Source organism: Narcine bancroftii, chromosome 7, assembly GCF_036971445.1.
Source record: "Narcine bancroftii isolate sNarBan1 chromosome 7, sNarBan1.hap1, whole genome shotgun sequence".
Classification (NCBI taxonomy): Eukaryota; Metazoa; Chordata; class Chondrichthyes; order Torpediniformes; family Narcinidae; genus Narcine; species Narcine bancroftii.
In genome coordinates this window covers 191,499,108-191,523,500 of record NC_091475.1, presented here as the reverse complement: position 1 = coordinate 191,523,500, position 24,393 = coordinate 191,499,108, and the positions used below count along the sequence as shown (strand labels likewise).

Here is a 24,393-nt window from a genome sequence, read left to right as displayed (position 1 = left end):
TTGGTGCGAGAACACAGCCTTGCTTCACGCCATTGTTAATGGAGAAGGGTTCAGAGAGCTCATTGCTGTATCTGACCCGACCTTGTTGGTTTTCGTGCAGTTGGATAATCATGTTGAGGAACTTTGGGGGACATCCGATGCGCTCTAGTATTTGCCAAAGCCCTTTCCTGCTCACGGTGTCGAAGGCTTTGGTGAGGTCAACAAAGGTGATGTAGAGTCCTTAACATTAACCTAAATATCAATATTAACATAAATCCATTACTATTGTAACATGTTATCTTTAAACTATTTAATAGCATTTTAGTTTCTATTACAATAAGAATAAATATTTTAATTTGCATCCTACAAATAGAGGAAATTGTGTCGTTGATATTTTCCATTTGGTAGTAATACAAATTTTAGAAAACCATTTCCTTAATTAATAGTTTTTAAATCTTAGGCCTGCTTTCCTTGTGTTGACTTGTTTGAAGTGTCCCATTTGTTTCAATGCATCAATTAATCAGATTGCATGCACCAATCAATGTTATCTCCCTGGAATCAGTTGCAAGTTTAATTACTAATCTGTGCAGAGCTCAGAATTCTTGATAATTTACTGATGAAACTGCTGGAACACAGTCTTGGCAACTGTTTGTTTATTTAAGTAGTATACTTATTATTATTGCTATAAAGCAACTAATGTGAAATTATAATTTTAAAACTCTTACCCCATCCATTTTCTTTGACACGGAAAATCATTTCAGAGTTCTGCATGCAAAGCTAAAAGTAGTCAGGATTCAGTGTAATTGGAAATGGAGAATTGATTAAAAGTAGGGAAATATGTTTAAGTGTAAAATTAGTATCTGCACTGATTCCATGGGAAATTGATCAAGCTAGATTCCAACTGCAAGTAGCTATTTAGATCCAAGCACGGAGATTAGAAAGCTGTACGCAGTGAGTTACTGTTGTACTTAGTGCTGAATGTTGTTTTGACACTATTGATTTAAAAATAAATGTGGAGGTCTTGATTAATATACCAAAATTGGCAGTGTGACTTTTGAAAGGGGTTGCATGCATCAAGATTTAATTGGAGCACTTAGAAAGATAAAAAAGATTGAATTTAGTTTGAAATTTGGAGCTGTGTATTTGGGGAGATAAAGGCAAAGGAATATTCATCAATTGGGAGAATATGAAATGGTTAGAATATTGAAGTGGGTATTCAAAGTTAAAGGGTTAAGAAAACATGTACAGGATACTTGCTGATCAAGACTTTGGCTTTCTAACCAGCTTAATGCCAGTATTTGCAAACGCCATTCTGCACTTTATGAAATGTATAGGTGAACTAGTTGAAGTTTAAACAGAATCATACAGATCAAAGAAATTGAATCTATAAGAATAGATTGATCCAATTTGTGAATTTTTTTTCCCAAGGATCAAGATTCCACTATTATCGTGTAATAGTACAGAACATGTAATATTACACAAAATTGCCCTCTGCCTTGTGTAAGGCAGACAAAGAATAACCATTTGTGTTGTAGTAAGAGAGAAAGAAGCAAAAGTGTTCAGTCAGAGACTATGGATTCGCCTCCAGAGCTTCTGCAGCCGATCAGATCCCTGTTCGATTCATTCGCAAACTGAGCTTCAGATCCAAACCTCTGATACGACCAGGAAGCCTTCAGCGACTGAGGACATTTGGGAGCCCTTCTTCCCTTTCGAATCCTGATTATGATAACCTGGTTCCCATGAGCCAGTCTCTAGCAGCCTGCAGCCCATATGGGTCCCTCGACTGCAAGTCACCTGCAGCCTGTGAGGGTCCTTCAGTCGCTGAGGCTCTTGCTAGACCGCTGAAGTGGCCACCTTTCTAAAGGAAAGTCACCTCTGCTTTTCCTTCTCTATAGGGGATGTTACCATTTCTGGTGCTCTGTGCCAGTCTGCTGCTCCCACCACCCTCTTCCCCCCCTCCCCCCCCATGGACCAGGCACAGGCACTACCATCATGGGTACAAGTATTTTGCCGTGGTGTTAGTTATCTTGGTTACCTTGTTAAGTTACAGGTAAACCTTGTGTTATTACAGATTGGGTGATGGAAATGGAATTCACAAATACCTACCAAAGAATCTGGGATACAGAATAAAAAATCACTTTTGAAATTTGTGGATAGAGAAAAGTAAATGTTGCATTTTTTCCCCCCATCTGATTTTCTGAGCAGATCGTGTAACTTTGCATTGCAGTAAATTACAATGTAGATTTTTTTCTTTAGGAACAGAACCCTTATATTCTAGGGTTACCTGTATTTTATCTTCAATTGAGAGTGTTAGCATCAAGCAAACTTGTAACATAGCAGTCACAAGAAGTTTCTCTGCAATAGGTCATTAACCCTAATCTGAGCCAAAGCAGGATGTTGCAGCCAGATTGGAGATTCATGAAAATGTCCTGTAAACTGAATAATATAGGATGCATTCCCTTTTATAATTAGGAGTTACAGTAGAAATACTGCAAATGATCAATCAATAATAGACCAGGGAAAATGCAGCATTTCATGAGTTTTCAGGTGAATATCTTAATGTATGTTTGATATTAATGCTTTTGATTTGAACATACTGTATTACTTGACATTTAGCATTCTGTTTCATTGTCCAGGTTATCCTGCGGGTTACCCGACAACTGCACCAGCCTATACTGCTAACATGTATACTAGTGGTAGTCCTGGATATCCTCCAGGTAAGTTTTAAAACAAAAAATACTTTTTCATACTAAATGCATTTTTAATTGAAAGCTGATGTTCATTTGTACATTGCAGGTCCAGGTAAATTTTTTTGACAAATTATCCAGAATGCATACATTTTCTTGGAGGAAAGTAATGGTAAAGAGATTTCCTGGACCCAGCCCATTACCTGCGCTCCTCCCGTGACCCGCGCTCCTCCCGTGACCCGCGCTCCTCCCGTGACCCGCGCTCCTCCCGTGACCCGCGCTCCTCCCGTGACCCGCGCTCCTCCCGTGACCCGCGCTCCTCCCGTGACCCGCGCTCCTCCCGTGACCCGCGCTCCTCCCGTGACCCGCGCTCCTCCCGTGACCCGCGCTCCTCCCGTGACCCGCGCTCCTCCCGTGACCCGCGCTCCTCCCGTGACCCGCGCTCCTCCCGTGACCCGCGCTCCTCCCGTGACCCGCGCTCCTCCCGTGACCCGCGCTCCTCCCGTGACCCGCGCTCCTCCCGTGACCCGCGCTCCTCCCGTGACCCGCGCTCCTCCCGTGACCCGCGCTCCTCCCGTGACCCGCGCTCCTCCCGTGACCCGCGCTCCTCCCGTGACCCGCGCTCCTCCCGTGACCCGCGCTCCTCCCGTGACCCGCGCTCCTCCCGTGACCCGCGCTCCTCCCGTGACCCGCGCTCCTCCCGTGACCCGCGCTCCTCCCGTGACCCGCGCTCCTCCCGTGACCCGCGCTCCTCCCGTGACCCGCGCTCCTCCCGTGACCCGCGCTCCTCCCGTGACCCGCGCTCCTCCCGTGACCCGCGCTCCTCCCGTGACCCGCGCTCCTCCCGTGACCCGCGCTCCTCCCGTGACCCGCGCTCCTCCCGTGACCCGCGCTCCTCCCGTGACCCGCGCTCCTCCCGTGACCCGCGCTCCTCCCGTGACCCGCGCTCCTCCCGTGACCCGCGCTCCTCCCGTGACCCGCGCTCCTCCCGTGACCCGCGCTCCTCCCGTGACCCGCGCTCCTCCCGTGACCCGCGCTCCTCCCGTGACCCGCGCTCCTCCCGTGACCCGCGCTCCTCCCGTGACCCGCGCTCCTCCCGTGACCCGCGCTCCTCCCGTGACCCGCGCTCCTCCCGTGACCCGCGCCCCTCCCGTGACCCGCGCCCCTCCCGTGACCCGCGCCCCTCCCGTGACCCGCGCCCCTCCCGTGACCCGCGCCCCTCCCGTGACCCGCGCCCCTCCCGTGACCCGCGCCCCTCCCGTGACCCGCGCCCCTCCCGTGACCCGCGCCCCTCCCGTGACCCGCGCCCCTCCCGTGACCCGCGCCCCTCCCGTGACCCGCGCCCCTCCCGTGACCCGCGCCCCTCCCGTGACCCGCGCCCCTCCCGTGACCCGCGCCCCTCCCGTGACCCGCGCCCCTCCCGTGACCCGCGCCCCTCCCGTGACCCGCGCCCCTCCCGTGACCCGCGCCCCTCCCGTGACCCGCGCCCCTCCCGTGACCCGCGCCCCTCCCGTGACCCGCGCCCCTCCCGTGACCCGCGCCCCTCCCGTGACCCGCGCCCCTCCCGTGACCCGCGCCCCTCCCGTGACCCGCGCCCCTCCCGTGACCCGCGCCCCTCCCGTGACCCGCGCCCCTCCCGTGACCCGCGCCCCTCCCGTGACCCGCGCCCCTCCCGTGACCCGCGCCCCTCCCGTGACCCGCGCCCCTCCCGTGACCCGCGCCCCTCCCGTGACCCGCGCCCCTCCCGTGACCCGCGCCCCTCCCGTGACCCGCGCCCCTCCCGTGACCCGCGCCCCTCCCGTGACCCGCGCCCCTCCCGTGACCCGCGCCCCTCCCGTGACCCGCGCCCCTCCCGTGACCCGCGCCCCTCCCGTGACCCGCGCCCCTCCCGTGACCCGCGCCCCTCCCGTGACCCGCGCCCCTCCCGTGACCCGCGCCCCTCCCGTGACCCGCGCCCCTCCCGTGACCCGCGCCCCTCCCGTGACCCGCGCCCCTCCCGTGACCCGCGCCCCTCCCGTGACCCGCGCCCCTCCCGTGACCCGCGCCCCTCCCGTGACCCGCGCCCCTCCCGTGACCCGCGCCCCTCCCGTGACCCGCGCCCCTCCCGTGACCCGCGCCCCTCCCGTGACCCGCGCCCCTCCCGTGACCCGCGCCCCTCCCGTGACCCGCGCCCCTCCCGTGACCCGCGCCCCTCCCGTGACCCGCGCCCCTCCCGTGACCCGCGCCCCTCCCGTGACCCGCGCCCCTCCCGTGACCCGCGCCCCTCCCGTGACCCGCGCCCCTCCCGTGACCCGCGCCCCTCCCGTGACCCGCGCCCCTCCCGTGACCCGCGCCCCTCCCGTGACCCGCGCCCCTCCCGTGACCCGCGCCCCTCCCGTGACCCGCGCCCCTCCCGTGACCCGCGCCCCTCCCGTGACCCGCGCCCCTCCCGTGACCCGCGCCCCTCCCGTGACCCGCGCCCCTCCCGTGACCCGCGCCCCTCCCGTGACCCGCGCCCCTCCCGTGACCCGCGCCCCTCCCGTGACCCGCGCCCCTCCCGTGACCCGCGCCCCTCCCGTGACCCGCGCCCCTCCCGTGACCCGCGCCCCTCCCGTGACCCGCGCCCCTCCCGTGACCCGCGCCCCTCCCGTGACCCGCGCCCCTCCCGTGACCCGCGCCCCTCCCGTGACCCGCGCCCCTCCCGTGACCCGCGCCCCTCCCGTGACCCGCGCCCCTCCCGTGACCCGCGCCCCTCCCGTGACCCGCGCCCCTCCCGTGACCCGCGCCCCTCCCGTGACCCGCGCCCCTCCCGTGACCCGCGCCCCTCCCGTGACCCGCGCCCCTCCCGTGACCCGCGCCCCTCCCGTGACCCGCGCCCCTCCCGTGACCCGCGCCCCTCCCGTGACCCGCGCCCCTCCCGTGACCCGCGCCCCTCCCGTGACCCGCGCCCCTCCCGTGACCCGCGCCCCTCCCGTGACCCGCGCCCCTCCCGTGACCCGCGCCCCTCCCGTGACCCGCGCCCCTCCCGTGACCCGCGCCCCTCCCGTGACCCGCGCCCCTCCCGTGACCCGCGCCCCTCCCGTGACCCGCGCCCCTCCCGTGACCCGCGCCCCTCCCGTGACCCGCGCCCCTCCCGTGACCCGCGCCCCTCCCGTGACCCGCGCCCCTCCCGTGACCCGCGCCCCTCCCGTGACCCGCGCCCCTCCCGTGACCCGCGCCCCTCCCGTGACCCGCGCCCCTCCCGTGACCCGCGCCCCTCCCGTGACCCGCGCCCCTCCCGTGACCCGCGCCCCTCCCGTGACCCGCGCCCCTCCCGTGACCCGCGCCCCTCCCGTGACCCGCGCCCCTCCCGTGACCCGCGCCCCTCCCGTGACCCGCGCCCCTCCCGTGACCCGCGCCCCTCCCGTGACCCGCGCCCCTCCCGTGACCCGCGCCCCTCCCGTGACCCGCGCCCCTCCCGTGACCCGCGCCCCTCCCGTGACCCGCGCCCCTCCCGTGACCCGCGCCCCTCCCGTGACCCGCGCCCCTCCCGTGACCCGCGCCCCTCCCGTGACCCGCGCCCCTCCCGTGACCCGCGCCCCTCCCGTGACCCGCGCCCCTCCCGTGACCCGCGCCCCTCCCGTGACCCGCGCCCCTCCCGTGACCCGCGCCCCTCCCGTGACCCGCGCCCCTCCCGTGACCCGCGCCCCTCCCGTGACCCGCGCCCCTCCCGTGACCCGCGCCCCTCCCGTGACCCGCGCCCCTCCCGTGACCCGCGCCCCTCCCGTGACCCGCGCCCCTCCCGTGACCCGCGCCCCTCCCGTGACCCGCGCCCCTCCCGTGACCCGCGCCCCTCCCGTGACCCGCGCCCCTCCCGTGACCCGCGCCCCTCCCGTGACCCGCGCCCCTCCCGTGACCCGCGCCCCTCCCGTGACCCGCGCCCCTCCCGTGACCCGCGCCCCTCCCGTGACCCGCGCCCCTCCCGTGACCCGCGCCCCTCCCGTGACCCGCGCCCCTCCCGTGACCCGCGCCCCTCCCGTGACCCGCGCCCCTCCCGTGACCCGCGCCCCTCCCGTGACCCGCGCCCCTCCCGTGACCCGCGCCCCTCCCGTGACCCGCGCCCCTCCCGTGACCCGCGCCCCTCCCGTGACCCGCGCCCCCTTGCTTAGTATGGATGGGACACAGAGGGCCAGTGTCATCGACCCTTTATGACCTGGAACTGGCTAACAAAGTCTGATGCTGATCAAAAACATAGTCTGTTTTAAAATTCTGATGTTTAGACATTTAGAGATGATCAAAATTGATGCAATTGATTTAAAAAAAAATTCAAATCAAACATTAATAAATATGCATTCAGGAATACCTGGAATTATTTAATGAGGAAAAATTTTAAATGCTATTTTTGTTTCCCAATTTGCACTAAGGTTTTCTACCTATTTTAGCTGTGTGTTCTTGCATAAAAAGTATTTTCCCAGGCATAATGGAGGCCCAGCAGGTGAAGAAAATTACACCTGTGGCTAATGTCATTCAGTAAGTTTTGGCCTTTCAGAGAGTATACACAAGTCAAAAGCTTCTGTCCAAATGGTTGAATTCTGAGTGATTTATTATATTTTCTTGCCAAAACTAGAGGATTCACTTAATAATTTAAAATTTTCCCCAACTGAAACTTGCATTTAAAGAGCTAGACACTAACAAAGGATAGATTAAGAACAGGAAGATATCCTGATTGGGAAAAATGTGGAGATGGAGGAAAGAAATGAAGCAGCAATGTTACTTAACCTCTTGTACAGACTCCATCATTCAATAAAATCATCCTGATCTTTTGCCTAAACACCACTTATCCCTTGTTCCCTTAATATCCAAAAATCATTTGATTTTAAAGGATTTTGAGGACCCACATACCAGATTGTCAAAAATGTAAAAGGCTAATGGAGAGTGGTAAATTGGCTTAATGCCAAGAAGCAGAAGGTGGTTTCGGTGCTTATTGTGTCAGGAAAATTTCCCAGCATAGTTGCTTTTTTATGGTAAGTGACTTCAACTTAAGTATGAGAAGTATGATGGAGTTGCCAAAAAATCTCATTAAGTGATTTCATATGTATAAAGGAACAAAAAAAACAGAGGTCAAATCTGAGGTCCTTGCAGATTGAGAATTTAACATGCAGCAATTAAGGAACTGGCAGAAGAATGAAATAATTACGGGCGAGAAACGTGGTCAGGTATGATAGAGAATCAAGGATCCAGCAAACCTGAGCAAATGAAAGAACTAATAACTAGGCAGAAAAATGGTACTAAAGAAGTTGGTAAGCTTGAAAGCTGACAATCTCAAAGATCCACACAGTTTTGAAGGAGGCAGCTTTCGAGATGGTGTGTGCATTCTGAAATTAGTTTTGAGGGTAGGAAATGTGATAGAAAGTGGAGAGGGGAAAGGAAATGGGGCAAATACTGATTTGTTAGCCTGATATCAATGAATGGGAAAAAGCAAGAATTTTTTGTTGCAATTTTAACAGAATAATAATTGGACCAGTAATTGGTGTGAATAAAGAGAAAGAGAGGTAGTCCATTCAGAAATTTGATGGCAGAGGGGAAGAAGTTGTTTTTTTGTGCCACTGGGTGTTTGTCTTCAGGCTCTCGTACCTCAGTCCTGATGGTAGCAGTGTGGATTGTGTGGGTGGTAAAGGTCCTTAATGATGGAGGTTGCTTTCTTGAGACACCACCTCTTATAGATGTCCTTAACTGAGTGAAAACTGATGCTGAGTTCACAACTGGCATCTTTTCCTGTCCTGTGCACTGGCATCTCCATATCAGACAGTGATGCAACCAGTACTAATGATCTCCACGGAACACCTGGAGGAAAGTAATGGGAAAGAGATTTCCTGGACCCAGCCCATTACCTGGACTCCTCCCGCGACCTGGACTCCTCCCGCGGCCGGCACTCCTCCCGCGGCCGGCACTCCTCCCGCGGCCGGCACTCCTCCCGCGGCCGGCACTCCTCCCGCGGCCGGCACTCCTCCCGCGGCCGGCACTCCTCCCGCGGCCGGCACTCCTCCCGCGGCCGGCACTCCTCCCGCGGCCGGCACTCCTCCCGCGGCCGGCACTCCTCCCGCGGCCGGCACTCCTCCCGCGGCCGGCACTCCTCCCGCGGCCGGCACTCCTCCCGCGGCCGGCACTCCTCCCGCGGCCGGCACTCCTCCCGCGGCCGGCACTCCTCCCGCGGCCGGCACTCCTCCCGCGGCCGGCACTCCTCCCGCGGCCGGCACTCCTCCCGCGGCCGGCACTCCTCCCGCGGCCGGCACTCCTCCCGCGGCCGGCACTCCTCCCGCGGCCGGCACTCCTCCCGCGGCCGGCACTCCTCCCGCGGCCGGCACTCCTCCCGCGGCCGGCACTCCTCCCGCGGCCGGCACTCCTCCCGCGGCCGGCACTCCTCCCGCGGCCGGCACTCCTCCCGCGGCCGGCACTCCTCCCGCGGCCGGCACTCCTCCCGCGGCCGGCACTCCTCCCGCGGCCGGCACTCCTCCCGCGGCCGGCACTCCTCCCGCGGCCGGCACTCCTCCCGCGGCCGGCACTCCTCCCGCGGCCGGCACTCCTCCCGCGGCCGGCACTCCTCCCGCGGCCGGCACTCCTCCCGCGGCCGGCACTCCTCCCGCGGCCGGCACTCCTCCCGCGGCCGGCACTCCTCCCGCGGCCGGCACTCCTCCCGCGGCCGGCACTCCTCCCGCGGCCGGCACTCCTCCCGCGGCCGGCACTCCTCCCGCGGCCGGCACTCCTCCCGCGGCCGGCACTCCTCCCGCGGCCGGCACTCCTCCCGCGGCCGGCACTCCTCCCGCGGCCGGCACTCCTCCCGCGGCCGGCACTCCTCCCGCGGCCGGCACTCCTCCCGCGGCCGGCACTCCTCCCGCGGCCGGCACTCCTCCCGCGGCCGGCACTCCTCCCGCGGCCGGCACTCCTCCCGCGGCCGGCACTCCTCCCGCGGCCGGCACTCCTCCCGCGGCCGGCACTCCTCCCGCGGCCGGCACTCCTCCCGCGGCCGGCACTCCTCCCGCGGCCGGCACTCCTCCCGCGGCCGGCACTCCTCCCGCGGCCGGCACTCCTCCCGCGGCCGGCACTCCTCCCGCGGCCGGCACTCCTCCCGCGGCCGGCACTCCTCCCGCGGCCGGCACTCCTCCCGCGGCCGGCACTCCTCCAGTAGAATTTTTCAAGAGTCTTTAGTCACATATCAAATCTCAAATTCCTCATTTGATTGCATCAACATGTAGGCTCCAGGACAGATCTTCAGAGATGTTGGCTCTCATTACCTGCACTCCTCCCATCCCACGCTCACTTGCCTAGTATGGATGGGACACAGAGGACCAGTGTCATCGACCCTTTATGACCTGGAACTGGCTAACAAAGTCTGATGCTGATCAAAAACATAGTCCGTTTTAAAATTCTGATATTTAGACATTTAGAGATGATCAAAATTGATGCAATTGTTTCCTGAATGACCAAAGTGGAAGGGGTCCTCTTCAGACAATGATCCTGATAAATCACTTCCATTGGGGGCAGGGGCGTAGAAAGACTCCACTGATCCTGTCTGCCACTCTTATGGTCCTGTGGATTGACCTCCGATCCATTTCTCCCAGGAATTTGAAGTTCTTAACCCTTTTCACTGCTAACCTTTCGATGAGGACTGGTTCATGTCCTCCTCTAGAAGTTCACAATAATTTCCTGAACTAGTGACCTATTGTGGACACTCAACATCTCCACCCTTGTCAGGAAGGCCCAACAGCGACTGCATTTCTTGAAAAGACTGAAGCAGCCACCATCCATGTCAACCTTGTACAGGAGCTCTATCAAGAGCATCCTGCTGACTACAGCAGAGTGTGGTACGGTTTCAGCTGCTTCTGTTGGGAAAGAGATACAGGAGTATCAGAGCCAGCACCACCAGGCAGAGAGAAAGAATGTGCTGTGTGCATTAGTGTTGTGTGCTGTTCTGTGCTTCTAGCCAATAATGTTTTAAGTTAGCCAGTGGCAAAGTGTGCACTAATGGGTGGCTGGAGTCCAACCTTGATTGACAGGTGATGTGACTTTCAAATAAGTCACATGGAACCACATGCATTCCAGATAGACGGAAAGGCCACATTTCCTCCACACAATATTCCACCCCTCAGAAGTCTCATTACTCTGCAATCACTATGAAGATGATCAATAACTTTATGTACAGGTTATAATAAAAAAAAATAAAAAAGATACCAGGCAAGTGGATCTATATATATAATATATATCTAATATGTGTGTGTGTATATATATATATATATATATATATATATATATATATATTTATACTATATCTTCTTTCTCTTTGGCTTGGCTTCGCGGACGAAGATTTATGGAGGGGGTAAAAAGTCCACGTCAGCTGCAGGCTCGTTTGTGGCTGACAAGTCCGATGCGGGACAGGCAGACACGATTGCAGCGGTTGCAGGGGAAAATTGGTTGGTTGGGGTTGGGTGTTGGGTTTTTCCTCCTTTGCCTTTTGTCAGTGAGGTGGGCTCTGCGGTCTTCTTCAAAGGAGGTTGCTGCCCGCCAAACTGTGAGGCGCCAAGATGCACGGTTTGAGGCGAGATCAGCCCACTGGCGGTGGTCAATGTGGCAGGCACCAAGAGATTTCTTTAGGCAGTCCTTGTACCTCTTCTTTGGTGTACCTCTGTCACGGTGGCCAGTGGAGAGCTCGCCATATAACACGATCTTGGGCAGGCGATGGTCCTCCATTCTGGAGATGTGACCCATCCAGCGCAGCTGGATCTTCAGCAGCGTGGACTCAATGCTGTCGACCTCTGCCATCTCGAGTACTTCGACGTTAGGGATGTAAGCGCTCCAATGGATGTTGAGGATGGAGCGGAGACAACGCTGGTGGAAGCCGTAGGTATAATATATATATATATATATATATATATATACACACACACACACACAGATGCCTTCCTTATGCTGGACAAGGCACATAATCAAATTCAATGACAACGCCTCACCAGCTCTCTTCCAGCCCCCCTCCTTTGGACCAAACAGAGTAATTGTGTCTCCGATGGAGAAGAGTGCTGTAGGAGCTGCTCTCCAGTATCAGAGGGAAGGGAAGAGAAAGAAATGTCTGGTCACTGACTTGCTTGCCTTGTTTCTCTTGCTTTGCTGGCAAATGAGAGCACCCTTACATCCATGGAGTACCAGAGTGCCCTCTTGACTTGCACCCTTGGCCTCATGCTTGGTGTTCCCTAAACACAGGGTCCACCATGCTATCCCGTGATGAAGCACAGGGCAGGCTGACAGATGTGCAACCAGGGTATACCCAGAGTGCCATTTCTCTTTGCTATCGTCTGACACCAGGATGCCATTCCTGCTCACATTCTCTTTAAATGGGTACCACAGGTACCTGTGTTGAATCCTGTAATGATAGCCAGGAGGAGTTGGAACTGAAATTTAGCCAATTTGTGATTTTTAAATAAAAGCTCTTGAAGCACCCACCCCATGAGGTATTTGTTTCTGTTAATGGGAGGGCTGGCATGACACTGTCATTATCAAGTGAAACAAACTATATATGTTTCTAAAGTTCTATCTGTGACACTACTTATAAACTGCAACTTTGAAACAATGAATTGTAACTCCAATTTCCTGAGTGTGCTTAAATAAGTTATTACTACAGCTCAGGGTCTGTACCCCGAATGCACCTCACGAAAGATGTGATTGAATGTCCAATGTTGAGGTTTCCATGGCAACATCTCGACTATCTTGCTGAGAGTTCTTTGTTTGATGAGTGGCAAGTGTTTATTGTTGCTTAAACAAGTTGGTGTGGTGATGGGATCTTAGCAATCTGCTACGATGAGCACTTTGTAGACTCTCGGATCAAGAAGAGGAACAGCTTGAATGGTAGTTTTCTTCATTGTGGGGGGGGAGGAAAGAGAGGAGAAGAACGGGTTGTGTTTGGGAAAGCTCAAAAGATGGATAAGTCATGGACCACCTCCGGTGGGGGAGGACCAGAGTGGAGGTTGATCCAGGTCAGAGCGGGCAGTACACGGAAGCTCCACCCCCATGGGGCTTCCCCTGCAAAGCACTCTCGAGAGCATACTTGTCTGAGTCACTGGCATGGTGACATCACCCAACTTTCCCTTAGCCCTGCAGAGTTGCACAGGTGCTCCCTACTATCCCTCCAGGAGGGTAATGACTTCCCGGTTGCCAGTCCTATGAGGGGGGGAGATCTCTCCTCTAAGGTTGGAGCGACAGTAATGACCAATAGCCCGTCAAGGCACTAGTCATCATGCTCCCTGGGAAGTGATCCTCACATGTGCTCCTGTAGATACCCACAATCAGTGCCCACTCCCTAACAACCTGTCCCCATATAATGGTGTTCCACAATGGCTGGCCATGTGACCCCATTCTAGGAGGGCAGGGAACCGGGCCTGGTCAGTTCCCACAGAGTGGTACTATCATCATCCCCTTCTGGCAGCGCCTACAAGGCATTTTCAATCATCTGTTGGTCAGGCAGACCACCCAAGGTTCTCACTTCTCGATGAGCGAAAAGAAAATTGGGGGTCCCCTCGTCTTCCACCTGAAGCAGCGGCATGGCTATGTGTTCACCTGGGTGCTGGTGGTATCGGCCCCCTCACTTGGTTAGCTCCTTAGCAGACTAGTCCTGGGACTCCATTATAATCATATAAGTGCCCACCCAGGGTCCCTTCATTTTTGGCTACATCTCTGTTTTGGAGGGTTGGCGGGGTGCTCATGGCAGGTCTGAGATTGCATGATCACTGGTCGGGCTTGCAAAGGCTCAGGGATGCAAAGAGGAGAACATGCATCATGGAACTGTTTCCTCATGGTTATCACCATCCATCCACACATACCAAACCATGTATCAATCCCCTCCCACCCGCTGGAGAATGGCTCGGACAACCTGCAAGCCAGACCAGTGAGCTGTTTGCAGCTATTGTTTCAATCAGTTTGGTGGCTGACTCCATGATATTAATTTCTATTCTGCACTGCCTCTTGCAGCTCACAACAGTCACATTGCAGGGATTCTATATTTTTGGACACTCTGGTTACTTAATTTGGACGTGATACCCCATTGGTGCCCAAATAGGGATACCATAGGGTTACTAACATACATTTTTTATTATGATCTCCCGTATTGTTGTACAAGCTTCCACTCCCACATGGTTAGACTCCATGTGTGTCCAGCTGAAACTCTAAACCCTGCTCGCAGCGCCAATTGTCGTATTGGTAAGGGTATCAGGTTCAGTGGGTTCACAGAGACTAGTCTGGACACAAGTGTTAAAATCATGCGTGACTTTAATACACAGGACACAAACAGGTGAACATTAAAAGATACTTGATTACTATTTCACTTAAGCAATAATATAGACATTCCCCTCGATCCTAGGTTGGACTCCGACTATACACGACGTGCTCATACACTACAAACAGGGACTCTTAGGCTCACCCGGTTCCATGTATCAATGGGGGTGTGACTCTCTCAGGCACGCAGTGAGGAGAACATTGATCAATCACAATGCCACGGCTCAGCTTCAGTATAGTCCACACCTTACCTGTGACACTTCAGCAATGTCCACAGTAGCGACCTGGAGTGGTGCAATGTCTGGGTCTTGGACCACGGGGCAGAGAGAACATGTTGGTGTTATATACAGTGTTAATCTGTGCTTCTAACCAATAATGACCCTAGGTAATTTAAAGTGGCTATCGGCAAGGTGTGCCCTAATGGGTGGCCGGAGTTCAACCTTGATTGACAGGTGATGCGACTTCCGAATAAGTTTCAGACAGGGAGGACACATGACCACCTGCAATATGCACATTCCAGACAGGCAGGGAGTCCACGTTTCCTCCACACAACACCCATTCTTTGCCTTCTGCCAGTCAACCAATTTTCTATCCATGCTCGTACCTTTCCCATCAGACCTTGGGCTCCCATCTTGTTTAGCAGCCAAATGTGTGTTATCTTGTCAAAGACCTGAGAATCTAAGTAAACAACATCCATTGACTTTCTCTTGTCTGTCTTGCTCATTACTTCCTCAAAGAATTGAGGCAGATTTGTAAGGCAAGATCTCTCCCGAAGGAAACCATTTTGGCCACTTTTTAATCTTGGGCTCTCAAGTACCCCAGAACCTCATTCTTAATAATGGACTTGTAACAATATTGATTTACCACAGCTTACAAACAAATAAAGAATATGCTCAGTCATTTCTTTCAGCATACCATGAAGTCGACTTCAACTCCCCAAACACCACCCAGCTAAACTCCTCTGACATTCTCATTGGCTCACTGACACATGGGTGATCCTGACATTCGCACTCTCCTCTTCCTGCATCTGAGATTCATCACCTGTGCGACAGACTCTGTATACTCTTGCCAACCATTCAAATTAGGCTATTGGCCCTATAATTTCCTGTCTATTTGCTTCTCTCCATTTTTAGAATGGAGTGACATTTGCAAACTTCCAATCCTCTAGGTCCATTCCTGACTCTAATTAATTCTTGAAATATCACTACAGAAGTGTTCCCAATCTCTTCAGCTGCCTCTTTGGGACTGGCATGTCATCCATTCCAGTTGATATATCCATCTTCACCATCCCAAGCACCTTCTTAGTAATAACCTTAATAATGAGGAACAATGAACAGTCATTTTCATTGAACTTGACAGAAAAGCTGAGTATCTGTTCAATGGCAAATTATTTGGGTAATATTAACCAGGGTGTGCTTGTGCACATGCCACTAAAGTCCAGCATACAGTTTTTATTATGGGAGGATTGAATACAGGAACAAGGCAGTCTTGTTTTATTTAGTGAGATCATACTTTGTATTTTGTCATTTTGGTCTCTTTATCCAAAAAAGATAAACTTACTGCAAAAGGAGCGTAGCAAAGATCTAGACAGGTGTCTGGGATGGCAGGCTGCTGTGCGAGAAGAGTTTGTTGGGATTATATTTGGAGTTCAGAAGAATGGAAGATATTGAAGAAATTTTCAAAAGTTTTAGTGAGGATTTTCTTCTGACTGTAGACCCTAGGCCTAGAGGCAGAGCTTGAAAATGAGGTGTAGACCTTTTGGGACACCTAAGTCCTCTGATTTTTTTTTCCCATCATTCAAAACGTACTCAGGGTGTAACTGGGCAGCATGGACTTGTGGGCCGAAAAGCTGTTACTGTGCTGTTTGTCTAAATTTAAAAAGTTAAATGTATGTTGTTTGGTAGGTATCTTCACTGAAAATGGCTGGACTGATTCTTTATAATGGGAGTAAAACATGCCGAAATGTTGGAGGAACTCAGCTGGTCTTGCAGCATCCATAGGAGATAAAGACCTATCACCTACGTTTTGGTCTTGAGGATGACTTCAAGTAACAGACAAAGAATAAGCAAAAAAAAAAGGAAATCTCAGAATAGATTCAGTGCTGGCTAGGGATGGAGTCCAGGCCAACAAAAGGTGTTAATTGGATATGATAAGGGGAAAGGTGAGAATTGATTTTTGTCTGTGCGAGGGGAAACAGAAAGGTAGAGAGGAAAGCTAGAGGAAGGTGATGGGCTGGGGGCAGGGGGAGGGGGGGAGAAATTTAATGAAAGTCAGAGAAGTCTATGTTAATGCCATCTGGTTGGAGGGTGCCCAGGTGAAGATTTTTTTTTCCCTTGTACAAAAAAAATCAATTCTCACCTCTATCCTTATATCCAATCAACACCTTTTATTGGCCTGGAGTCCTTCCCTTCCCCAGCCAGCACTGTCTCTATTTGAGATTTTTTTTTTGTCTATTCCTTGGAGAAGGGCTCAATCATAAAACTTCAGGAATATATCTTTATCTCCCATGGATGCTGCAAGACTGACTTTCGAGATGCACTCTTTATAATTAGACGCAGAGCAACGGTTTGATGGACCTTTAAAGCAGTGGTTTGGCTACAAATGGAATCTTTTTTTTCAAGATTCTGTATTAGGAAAGGGGGAAAGAAAAGAAAAATGAAAATTTCATGGTATATATTTTAATGATGAATATTTGTATATATTGTTGATATGTTTACGGTGAAGTGATCAAATAAAAATTGTTTAAAAAATTCTGTATTAGGAAAGACATAAAGCCATTGGTGTTGGTGCAGAAAAGCAATTTTAAGAATGTTGGACTTCATTTAGTGGATAGATTAGAAATGCTGTTGTTGCTCTCCTTTTGAGTAGGTTTCAAAGAAATCTGACATTTAAAAGTCACTAGAGAAGTATGGTGAAATCCTGTGAGCTCAATTCTTGTTCAACTGTTCTACCATACTTCATACTCTGTAAATTGTGCTTTTTATGTGGCCTGTTCATCCTTTCACAGAAGAACCCTTCTACACTTAAGTATTTTGTGATGAATTTTGTTAGACCAGGAGGTGGAGGTGGAGATCGAAACCCTCCCAGAAACATTTTCAACTGTTATAATTACAGTCCTACCGAAAAAAAGAGTAGAGACCCATTAAAAACCTCATCATATAGACAAATATCACTTCTGAATGCAGATTATAAAATTGTAGCTAAGGCACCAGCCAACAGACTGGGTGAGTATTTACCAAAATTAATACATCCAGATCAGGTGGGATTTGTTAAAGGAAGACGTTCTTCAAATAGTCGAGGTAGATTATTATAATACATATGGCAAAATCAAGGTTGAATCCAATTATAATATTTCTTTAGATGCAGAAAAGGCATTTGGCCAACTAGAATGGTCTTTCTTATATAAAACATTGGAAACATTTGAAATAGGTAGAAATTTATAAATTGGATGAAAACTTTACCATAGCCTAAAGTTAAAATTATAACTAATAACCAAATGTCATCTGTTTTTCACTTGAGTTGATCAAGAAGTCAGGGGTGTCCCGTATGGAAAAATATTGGGATATAAAATAAATATGAACAAAAGTGCAAGATACCGAAAAGGTAGTAGATTTAAATGGAAGAAAGATGGAATTAAATCCTTGGGAATAATAACAGATAATAATTTACAGAATTTATAAGCTTAATTATATGCCCTTCTATAACAAAACCAACACCCAACCCCAACCAACCAATTTTCCCTTGCAACCGCTGCAACCGTGTCTGACTGTCCCGCATCGGACTTTTCAGCCATAAACGAGCCTGCAGCTGACGTGGACATTACCCCTCCATAAATCTTCGTCCGCGAAGCCAAGCCAGAGAGAGAAGAAGAAGAAGGTAACAAAAAATTATAGAAATTGAAATATCTGCCAATTACATGAACAGGAAAGGTAAATTGTATAAAAGTGAAGGTAATGCCAAGTCTACAGTATCTCTTTGCCTATTGTACTAAAAAATTCTTTAAATTCCTAAGAAATAACAAAGTACCTAGAATTACACTGGAAAAGTTAACATGGGACTTTAAATTGGGAGAGCTTAGACCAGGGGTGTCAAACTCAAATTCACGGAGGGCCAAAATTAAAAACTTGGACTAAGTCGAGGGCCAAACTAAATCTTTATTGAAAATTTTCAACAACGTCTGCATGTTTTCTCTTCTTTCATCATATGTAATGTTAAACTTTTTCTTATTAAAATAAATGTTTAATAATAGTTTTGGATAAACTCTTTCCAGAAGCATTAACAAATGAAAAATAAAATATTCAATAAATAATATTTCTCTATAGAGGATTTGTCAAATGTTGCTAGTGTGCTGTCGAATAGTAAAATCTGAGGGCTATTGAGAATGTGGAAGAATAACATGATTCCCGAAAGAATCAAATGGATGACTGATTGTGGGCATGAACTCTAGCAGGGTTATTTGCCATGCCCTTTTTCCATTGGTACAGATATCCTTTGATTTACACACTTTTCAAGTTTTATGCCTAATGAGCTTGTATCCAGGTGCAGGACCATTTTTAACCAGGAATATATTTATCACTGTGACATGAAACTATTGAAAGATCGTTTTATCCTGAGATTAAAGTTCATAATACTTACTCAGGCCTGTGTGCGGGAGGGCGGGGTTTGCGGGCGATCGGGTTGGACAACAACAGTGCGGGGGCATCGGCTCTCGCTGCAGGGCGGCATCTCAGCGGATCAGTGGCCCCGTCACCGTGAGTCGCGGGTCGGCCTGCGGCAGGGAGGGGGAGTGGGCAACGGTCCTGGTGAGGTCAGGCCCCCCCTGAGTTTCTCCCGGACCCCCCTTGACCTGCTGAGTTTCTCCCAGACCCCCTTTTCTTTCCCAGGACATTTCCAGGGCAGTCTCCGCGCTCAGGACCGCGCTGGGATCCTGGTCAGCGGTGGAGGAGCAGGTGAGCGCGGCTAATCCCGATGCAGCCCACGCCACTCCCGAGATTGGCGGGGGGTTCCACCCTACCTGCCCGACCAGCCTCGCTCTCCACGTGTACTCCGGGCACCCGCCGCTGGTCCGGTGGGAAGGCACAGGGCGGCCGGTGGCCAGCGCCCCCATCGCCCGGCCAGGAGCCCCAATCTTCCCTCCGGTGTCCCGACTCCATCTGCAGCTCCAAGAAACGCTGTGCCACTGGGGTTCCGGGCGCTGGGAAGCGGCCTTGGCTTCCCCTGACACCGGCCAGGCCGTGCTGCGGTGGGGGGGCGGGCGGGGGGACACGACAGCGTGTTTATAAATCCACCCACCACTACTTTTCAAGGACCAGGATTTTTCTCTCTCTCACCCTGGGACACAGTGGTTACTGTGCATGCGCTATACTGGCGCGGCGGCCAGCGGACCACCTCTAATACATTTTTGATATGATCTTGCGGGCCAAATATAATTATATCGCGGGCCAAATTTGGCCCGCTGGCCAGAGTTTGACATGTGTGGCTTAGACTCTCGGATTTTAAGAAGCTTCATCTATCAGCACAGCAAGATTTCTGTCATCTTTCTTTGAAGAAAACAGTTCCCCTCTGTGGATTTGAATGTGAATGAATTCAATAAAAGAGTCAATGAAGGACTTCATTTATAAGTGGAATTTTAAGTCAATAACAAAATAGAATAATCCTAGATTTAACACACATGATTAGAATATGACAAGAAATAAATGAATATATCAGGGAGGAAAAGCAGGTATATCACGGAGGTCACCTTTATGTAAAAATGTACTACTGCCTATGAATCTGGATAGCAAAATATTGAATTCATGCTTTGACAAAGGAATGAGAGACGTTGATGATTGTTATATGGAAGGATCTCATGTCTTTTTAACAATTAAGAAATAAGCATGGAGTAGCTAATGGGACATTCTTTTGCTTTCTCCAGTTAAGATTGTTCTTAAAGAGAAAGATGGGGACCCAACTTGGACCCACCTGAAATGAGTGAGATGGAATGAATTATTTGGCCAGGGAACAGAGAGAGAGATGGGAGTCGGATTTAGGAGTTGCTATAATGGAAAGATGTTGGTCTGATTGGTGTTTGGATAGAATGATGTCAATTATAAATGCAAGATATGGATTAGCGCATTATAATTTTCTACACCAATTACTGTATATCTCACCCCACAGAATTTACATAAATCAAAGTCAGAAATATTGATGTGTTTTAGATGTGGAATAGAAATAGGAATGTTTGTACATGGTATGTGGTCGTGTGTGAAGGTGAGACCTTTCTGGCAGGGTATTACTGAAACATTAACAAGGATAATGGGGTAGGCTTCGCGGACAACCCGGTGCTTTATCTTTTGGGCAACTTTATTGAAGTTAGTAATAAATTAACTAAATTCCGAATTTAAATGTTAAAATAGCTTTAGCTGTGGCTAAGACATGTATTACAATTACTTGGAAATCCGACTCTCCCCTACAGATGGCATGATGGAAGTAGGAATATAGATAAACATGGAACGGGGATAAGCCCTTCAACCCATGTGTCTCTGCCAAACACAATGGCCAAATTAAACTAAAATTCTGCAGATGATCAATATCCCTTCATTCCCAATATATTCATGTTATATTTAGAGGTGCAGGAAATAAAACTACCATGGCAAAGTATTTTGTCAACTCTGGTAGTAGGGAAGCCATGATTCAAGAGAAAGGAAGGCATCTTGATACTGATGTCAAAAGTGAATGGATTCTTTACGGGGAAAAGGATTGATATTAAAAATGATGATGAAATTGATGGGCTTGTAGTGCATGCTGGTTAATATCCTCGGATGACGAGAAAAGGAGTTATAAGAAATGAGAGCAAGGGGGGAATTGATAACAAGGTTATGAAATGTTTGAGTTCCAGACAAGAGTAGGAAGCAGAACCAATAGTCATCAGTGTACTGGAAAAAGATGAGAAATTGGGCTTAATATTTAAAGACCAGTTGCATCAATTTTCTGAATTCTTTTCTGGGCCTGTTCATATTTCCCACCATTTCTCAGAACAAAGCCTTAACATACCAAAGGTAGCTTTGGTATCCTAGAGCAGTTGTCTAGAGGTATTTGTACACTTGTTTTGCACAAGTCTACATTTCTAGTATCCATAGAATTTAAAACTTGTATTTCTGTGGTGTTAAAATGAATTTGTTTCACGGATAATAATTTTTTGTAGAAATTAGGTATGGCAGTAAGTGTTTTCTTTTCTCGATAATTGTGTGTACTGTAAATTGCAAAGGAACTTGTACTAAGCAAATTTTGAAAAGAGGACTACAAGTGTTATAAGGGGGTAAAAAAACACCATATATATTACAATAAATGTCTGGGGGGAAGGAATAACCTATTTAAAAGTGCCGAGTGATCAAGGAAATTTGTTTTTAGCTTTATTAGTGAGAGACAAGTACAGTTATGAAATTCTTCTTTCTTTGGCTTGGCTTCGCGGACGAAGATTTATGGAGGGGGTAAAAGTCCACGTCAGCTGCAGGCTCGTTTGTGGCTGACAAGTCCGATGCGGGACAGGCAGACACGGTTGCAGCGGCTGCAGGGGAAAATTGGTTGGTTGGGGTTGGGTGTTGGGTTTTTCCTCCTTTGCCTTTTGTCAGTGAGGTGGGCTCTGCGGTCTTCTTCAAAGGAGGTTGCTGCCCGCCAAACTGTGAGGCGCCAAGATGCACGGTTTGAGGCGATATCAGCCCACTGGCGGTGGTCAATGTGGCAGGCACCAAGAGATTTCTTTAGGCAGTCCTTGTACCTTTTCTTTGGTGCACCTCTGTCACGGTGGCCAGTGGAGAGCTCGCCATATGAAATTACAGGTAGGGAACCTGCACATTTTAAAAGATGCAATATTTGAGGGTTCTAAAAGAGAATATTCTCATTTTTATGGGTAATAAGGACTACCTGTGTAGAAGAGAATAATAGTTTATTTGAATTTACAACTGTCCCACTATAACTTGTATCCCTTTCATGGGGGCTAACTTTGTGTGCTATAGTTCTTGTTTTTTCACATCTGCTAAAGAGTGCATGTAGTTAAAATAAAAATTTACACAGGAAGTTTACATAATAAATCTAGGCAAATTTATGAAAGAAAATAGGAAGTACTAAAATGTTAAGATTTTAAACACATTTATAGAAAGGTTAATGGGGCCTTTCTAAAACTGCACATAAATTCATTTAACTGTCAATACATTTAACTTACTGCCATACCTAATTTCTACAAAAAATTATTATCCGTGAAACAAATTCATTTTAACACCACAGAAATACAAGTTTTAAATTCTATGGATACTAGAAATGTAGACTTGTGCAAAACAAGTGTACAAATACCTCTAGACAAATAGTGATATCAATAAGTTTGAAATTCGCGCAATGTTTCAAAATACATTAGATTCCATTGTTGAAACCTTAGATTTATCTGAAGTTGTCTATGTACATTTATAGAATCCTAGGTGCCATTTATCCATTAATTATTGTATTAACATTGAGACCATTTTTTTTTCTCTCTTTGCAAGCTTTATTCATGATGAGACAGAGCTGGCCACAGACATCAACGTCTGGTACTTCTGAGGGCACTTATGACCTCCCAGTCGATGCTGGCACTGAGAGCAGAACTTTTCAAGCATCTTCTGCATCATTCAGTAAATAATTTTGTTATATTGTAGAACTTTACTACACTGATTTATTCTTGTAAAATGTAATGTGCAGAAGAGTCCTGGGGAGCAGTGAGATTTCATGAAGCATCTGAAATTGCTATTGTCTTGTATAGATTTGGGTTTATAAAGTTAAGGATGGCAGCTTATTTGGAGAAAGAAAGCAGCTGACTTTGCAAACAAATTAGAACATTAAGGTGCTAAAATGGAAACTTAATACTAAGTAAAACACAAAAACCTGTTACCTTGATGAAGGACTCGAGGCTGAAATGTTGGTTATGTATTTTTTTTCCCTTTGCTATATAAAGGACACTGTTTGACCTGCTGAGTTTCTCCAGCCTTGTGTGTTTTAACTTAATACTAAGTATGAACCAGTAATAATTGTCAAATTCATTAGTTGTCTCCCAAATTTTTCAGTGTTAACAAACCAACTAAAATATTATTGAAAAATTAAGTAAAATCTATTAATCAGAAGATTGAAAATGTTTAAATTTTTTAAAGCAAGAAAGGGAATGCAAAGTATTACGAAAAATTGTGGAGGATCATTTTTTTCTTCCCTATAAGCTGCCTAAAAGTGTGATGAATATTTTGGCCATGTCTCTTCTGCACATCAAAATACTTTTATCTAATAGAGAAATGGTATTTGCAAACAATCTCGAGGATTATAAACGACTAAGAATCTCAAACTACTTTCTGTAACATTATATGCCTAACTGCAGCTAAAATCCTTGCTTTCTAAAGTATACTTGGAGTGGAACAAACCCAAAATCCATTACGTAAGTTGTACTTTGCTGGTCAATGTAATTTTTTTGTATTCTGTATTCAGTATATAAAAATTGCATTGAACTTCAGTGTTACATTATTGTAGCGAATTTCTTTACATGGGAATGAAATTCATAAAATGCTTCTTTGACAGGATACAGATTTCAGATTTATGAGATTCCTTTTTCCCGCTGGTACCGCAGAATTATCACTAATTAGTAGTGCAAAAATAAACTACACAGCAGAACATCCGTGCAAATGTTAATTTTTTTTTAAAAAAAACCTATTGCACATTTGTCGACATTTTACTTGATTTGATTAGCATAAACATTGATCTAATTCATGGCCTTTTGTAACCAGCTTCATTTATTCAAACTGAAAGACTGTTTTATTTAATCTAGAATAGAGATCGTGTACTGTTGTACTCCAATATACCGGTGAAGTGCACAGCCAAATTTGCTATTTGCCTATGATCATTAGGTACCAATGCATGAGAAAGACTCACTAATAAGATGATTGTTGTGTCGTACTAACATGGATGTGAATTTAAAAACCATAGTGATTTGTACTTTGTTCCATAATAAGGGGAAGAAGCTGTAACATGCAAATATCTATTAATACCAATGTAGTTCTCAAAAAAAAATCTGTTTTGTCACTTTAATTCTGTAATAACAAAACATTCAAGAAATTAACTTTACTTAAGTGATGACTGGATGGGAATGCCCATCTTCCAAAGCAAAAGGTCTGGTAGTATTTCCATTATTTTTCTTTTCCTATGAATTCAGAAAAAAAATTGTGCAGGAAATATTTGATTTCAATTTTGCTTCTTCCCTATATTTTTCCTGTTCTCCTTCTGCATCCCTTTCACCACCTCAAAAGGAATCCCTCATATTTAAGTGTACTGCTTCACTGAAAATAGTTGAATACTCAATGTCAGGAGACAACTGAGTGGTCGTTGGAAGAGCGCACTCTAAATTATCAGTGGAAAAGCATTGAAGATATTGTCTTCCAGATTGAAGTTTTTTTCTAATTTCTTTCAG

General features: G+C 49.3%; 1 protein-coding gene across 2 annotated transcripts in view; it reads left to right on the top strand.

Moving 5' to 3' along the window:
- The first annotated feature begins 2,617 nt into the window (after positions 1 to 2,617).
- fam168a (family with sequence similarity 168 member A) overlaps positions 2,618 to 24,393 on the top strand; it is a 34,387-nt gene continuing 12,611 nt past the window's right edge. For both annotated transcript variants that reach the window (XM_069891798.1, XM_069891797.1), the window contains exons 1-2: positions 2,618 to 2,696; positions 22,454 to 22,579. In XM_069891798.1, the coding sequence (XP_069747899.1) occupies positions 2,663 to 2,696; positions 22,454 to 22,579 (160 nt within the window). In that variant the 5' untranslated portion in view covers positions 2,618 to 2,662. The remainder of the gene's footprint in view (positions 2,697 to 22,453; positions 22,580 to 24,393) is intronic.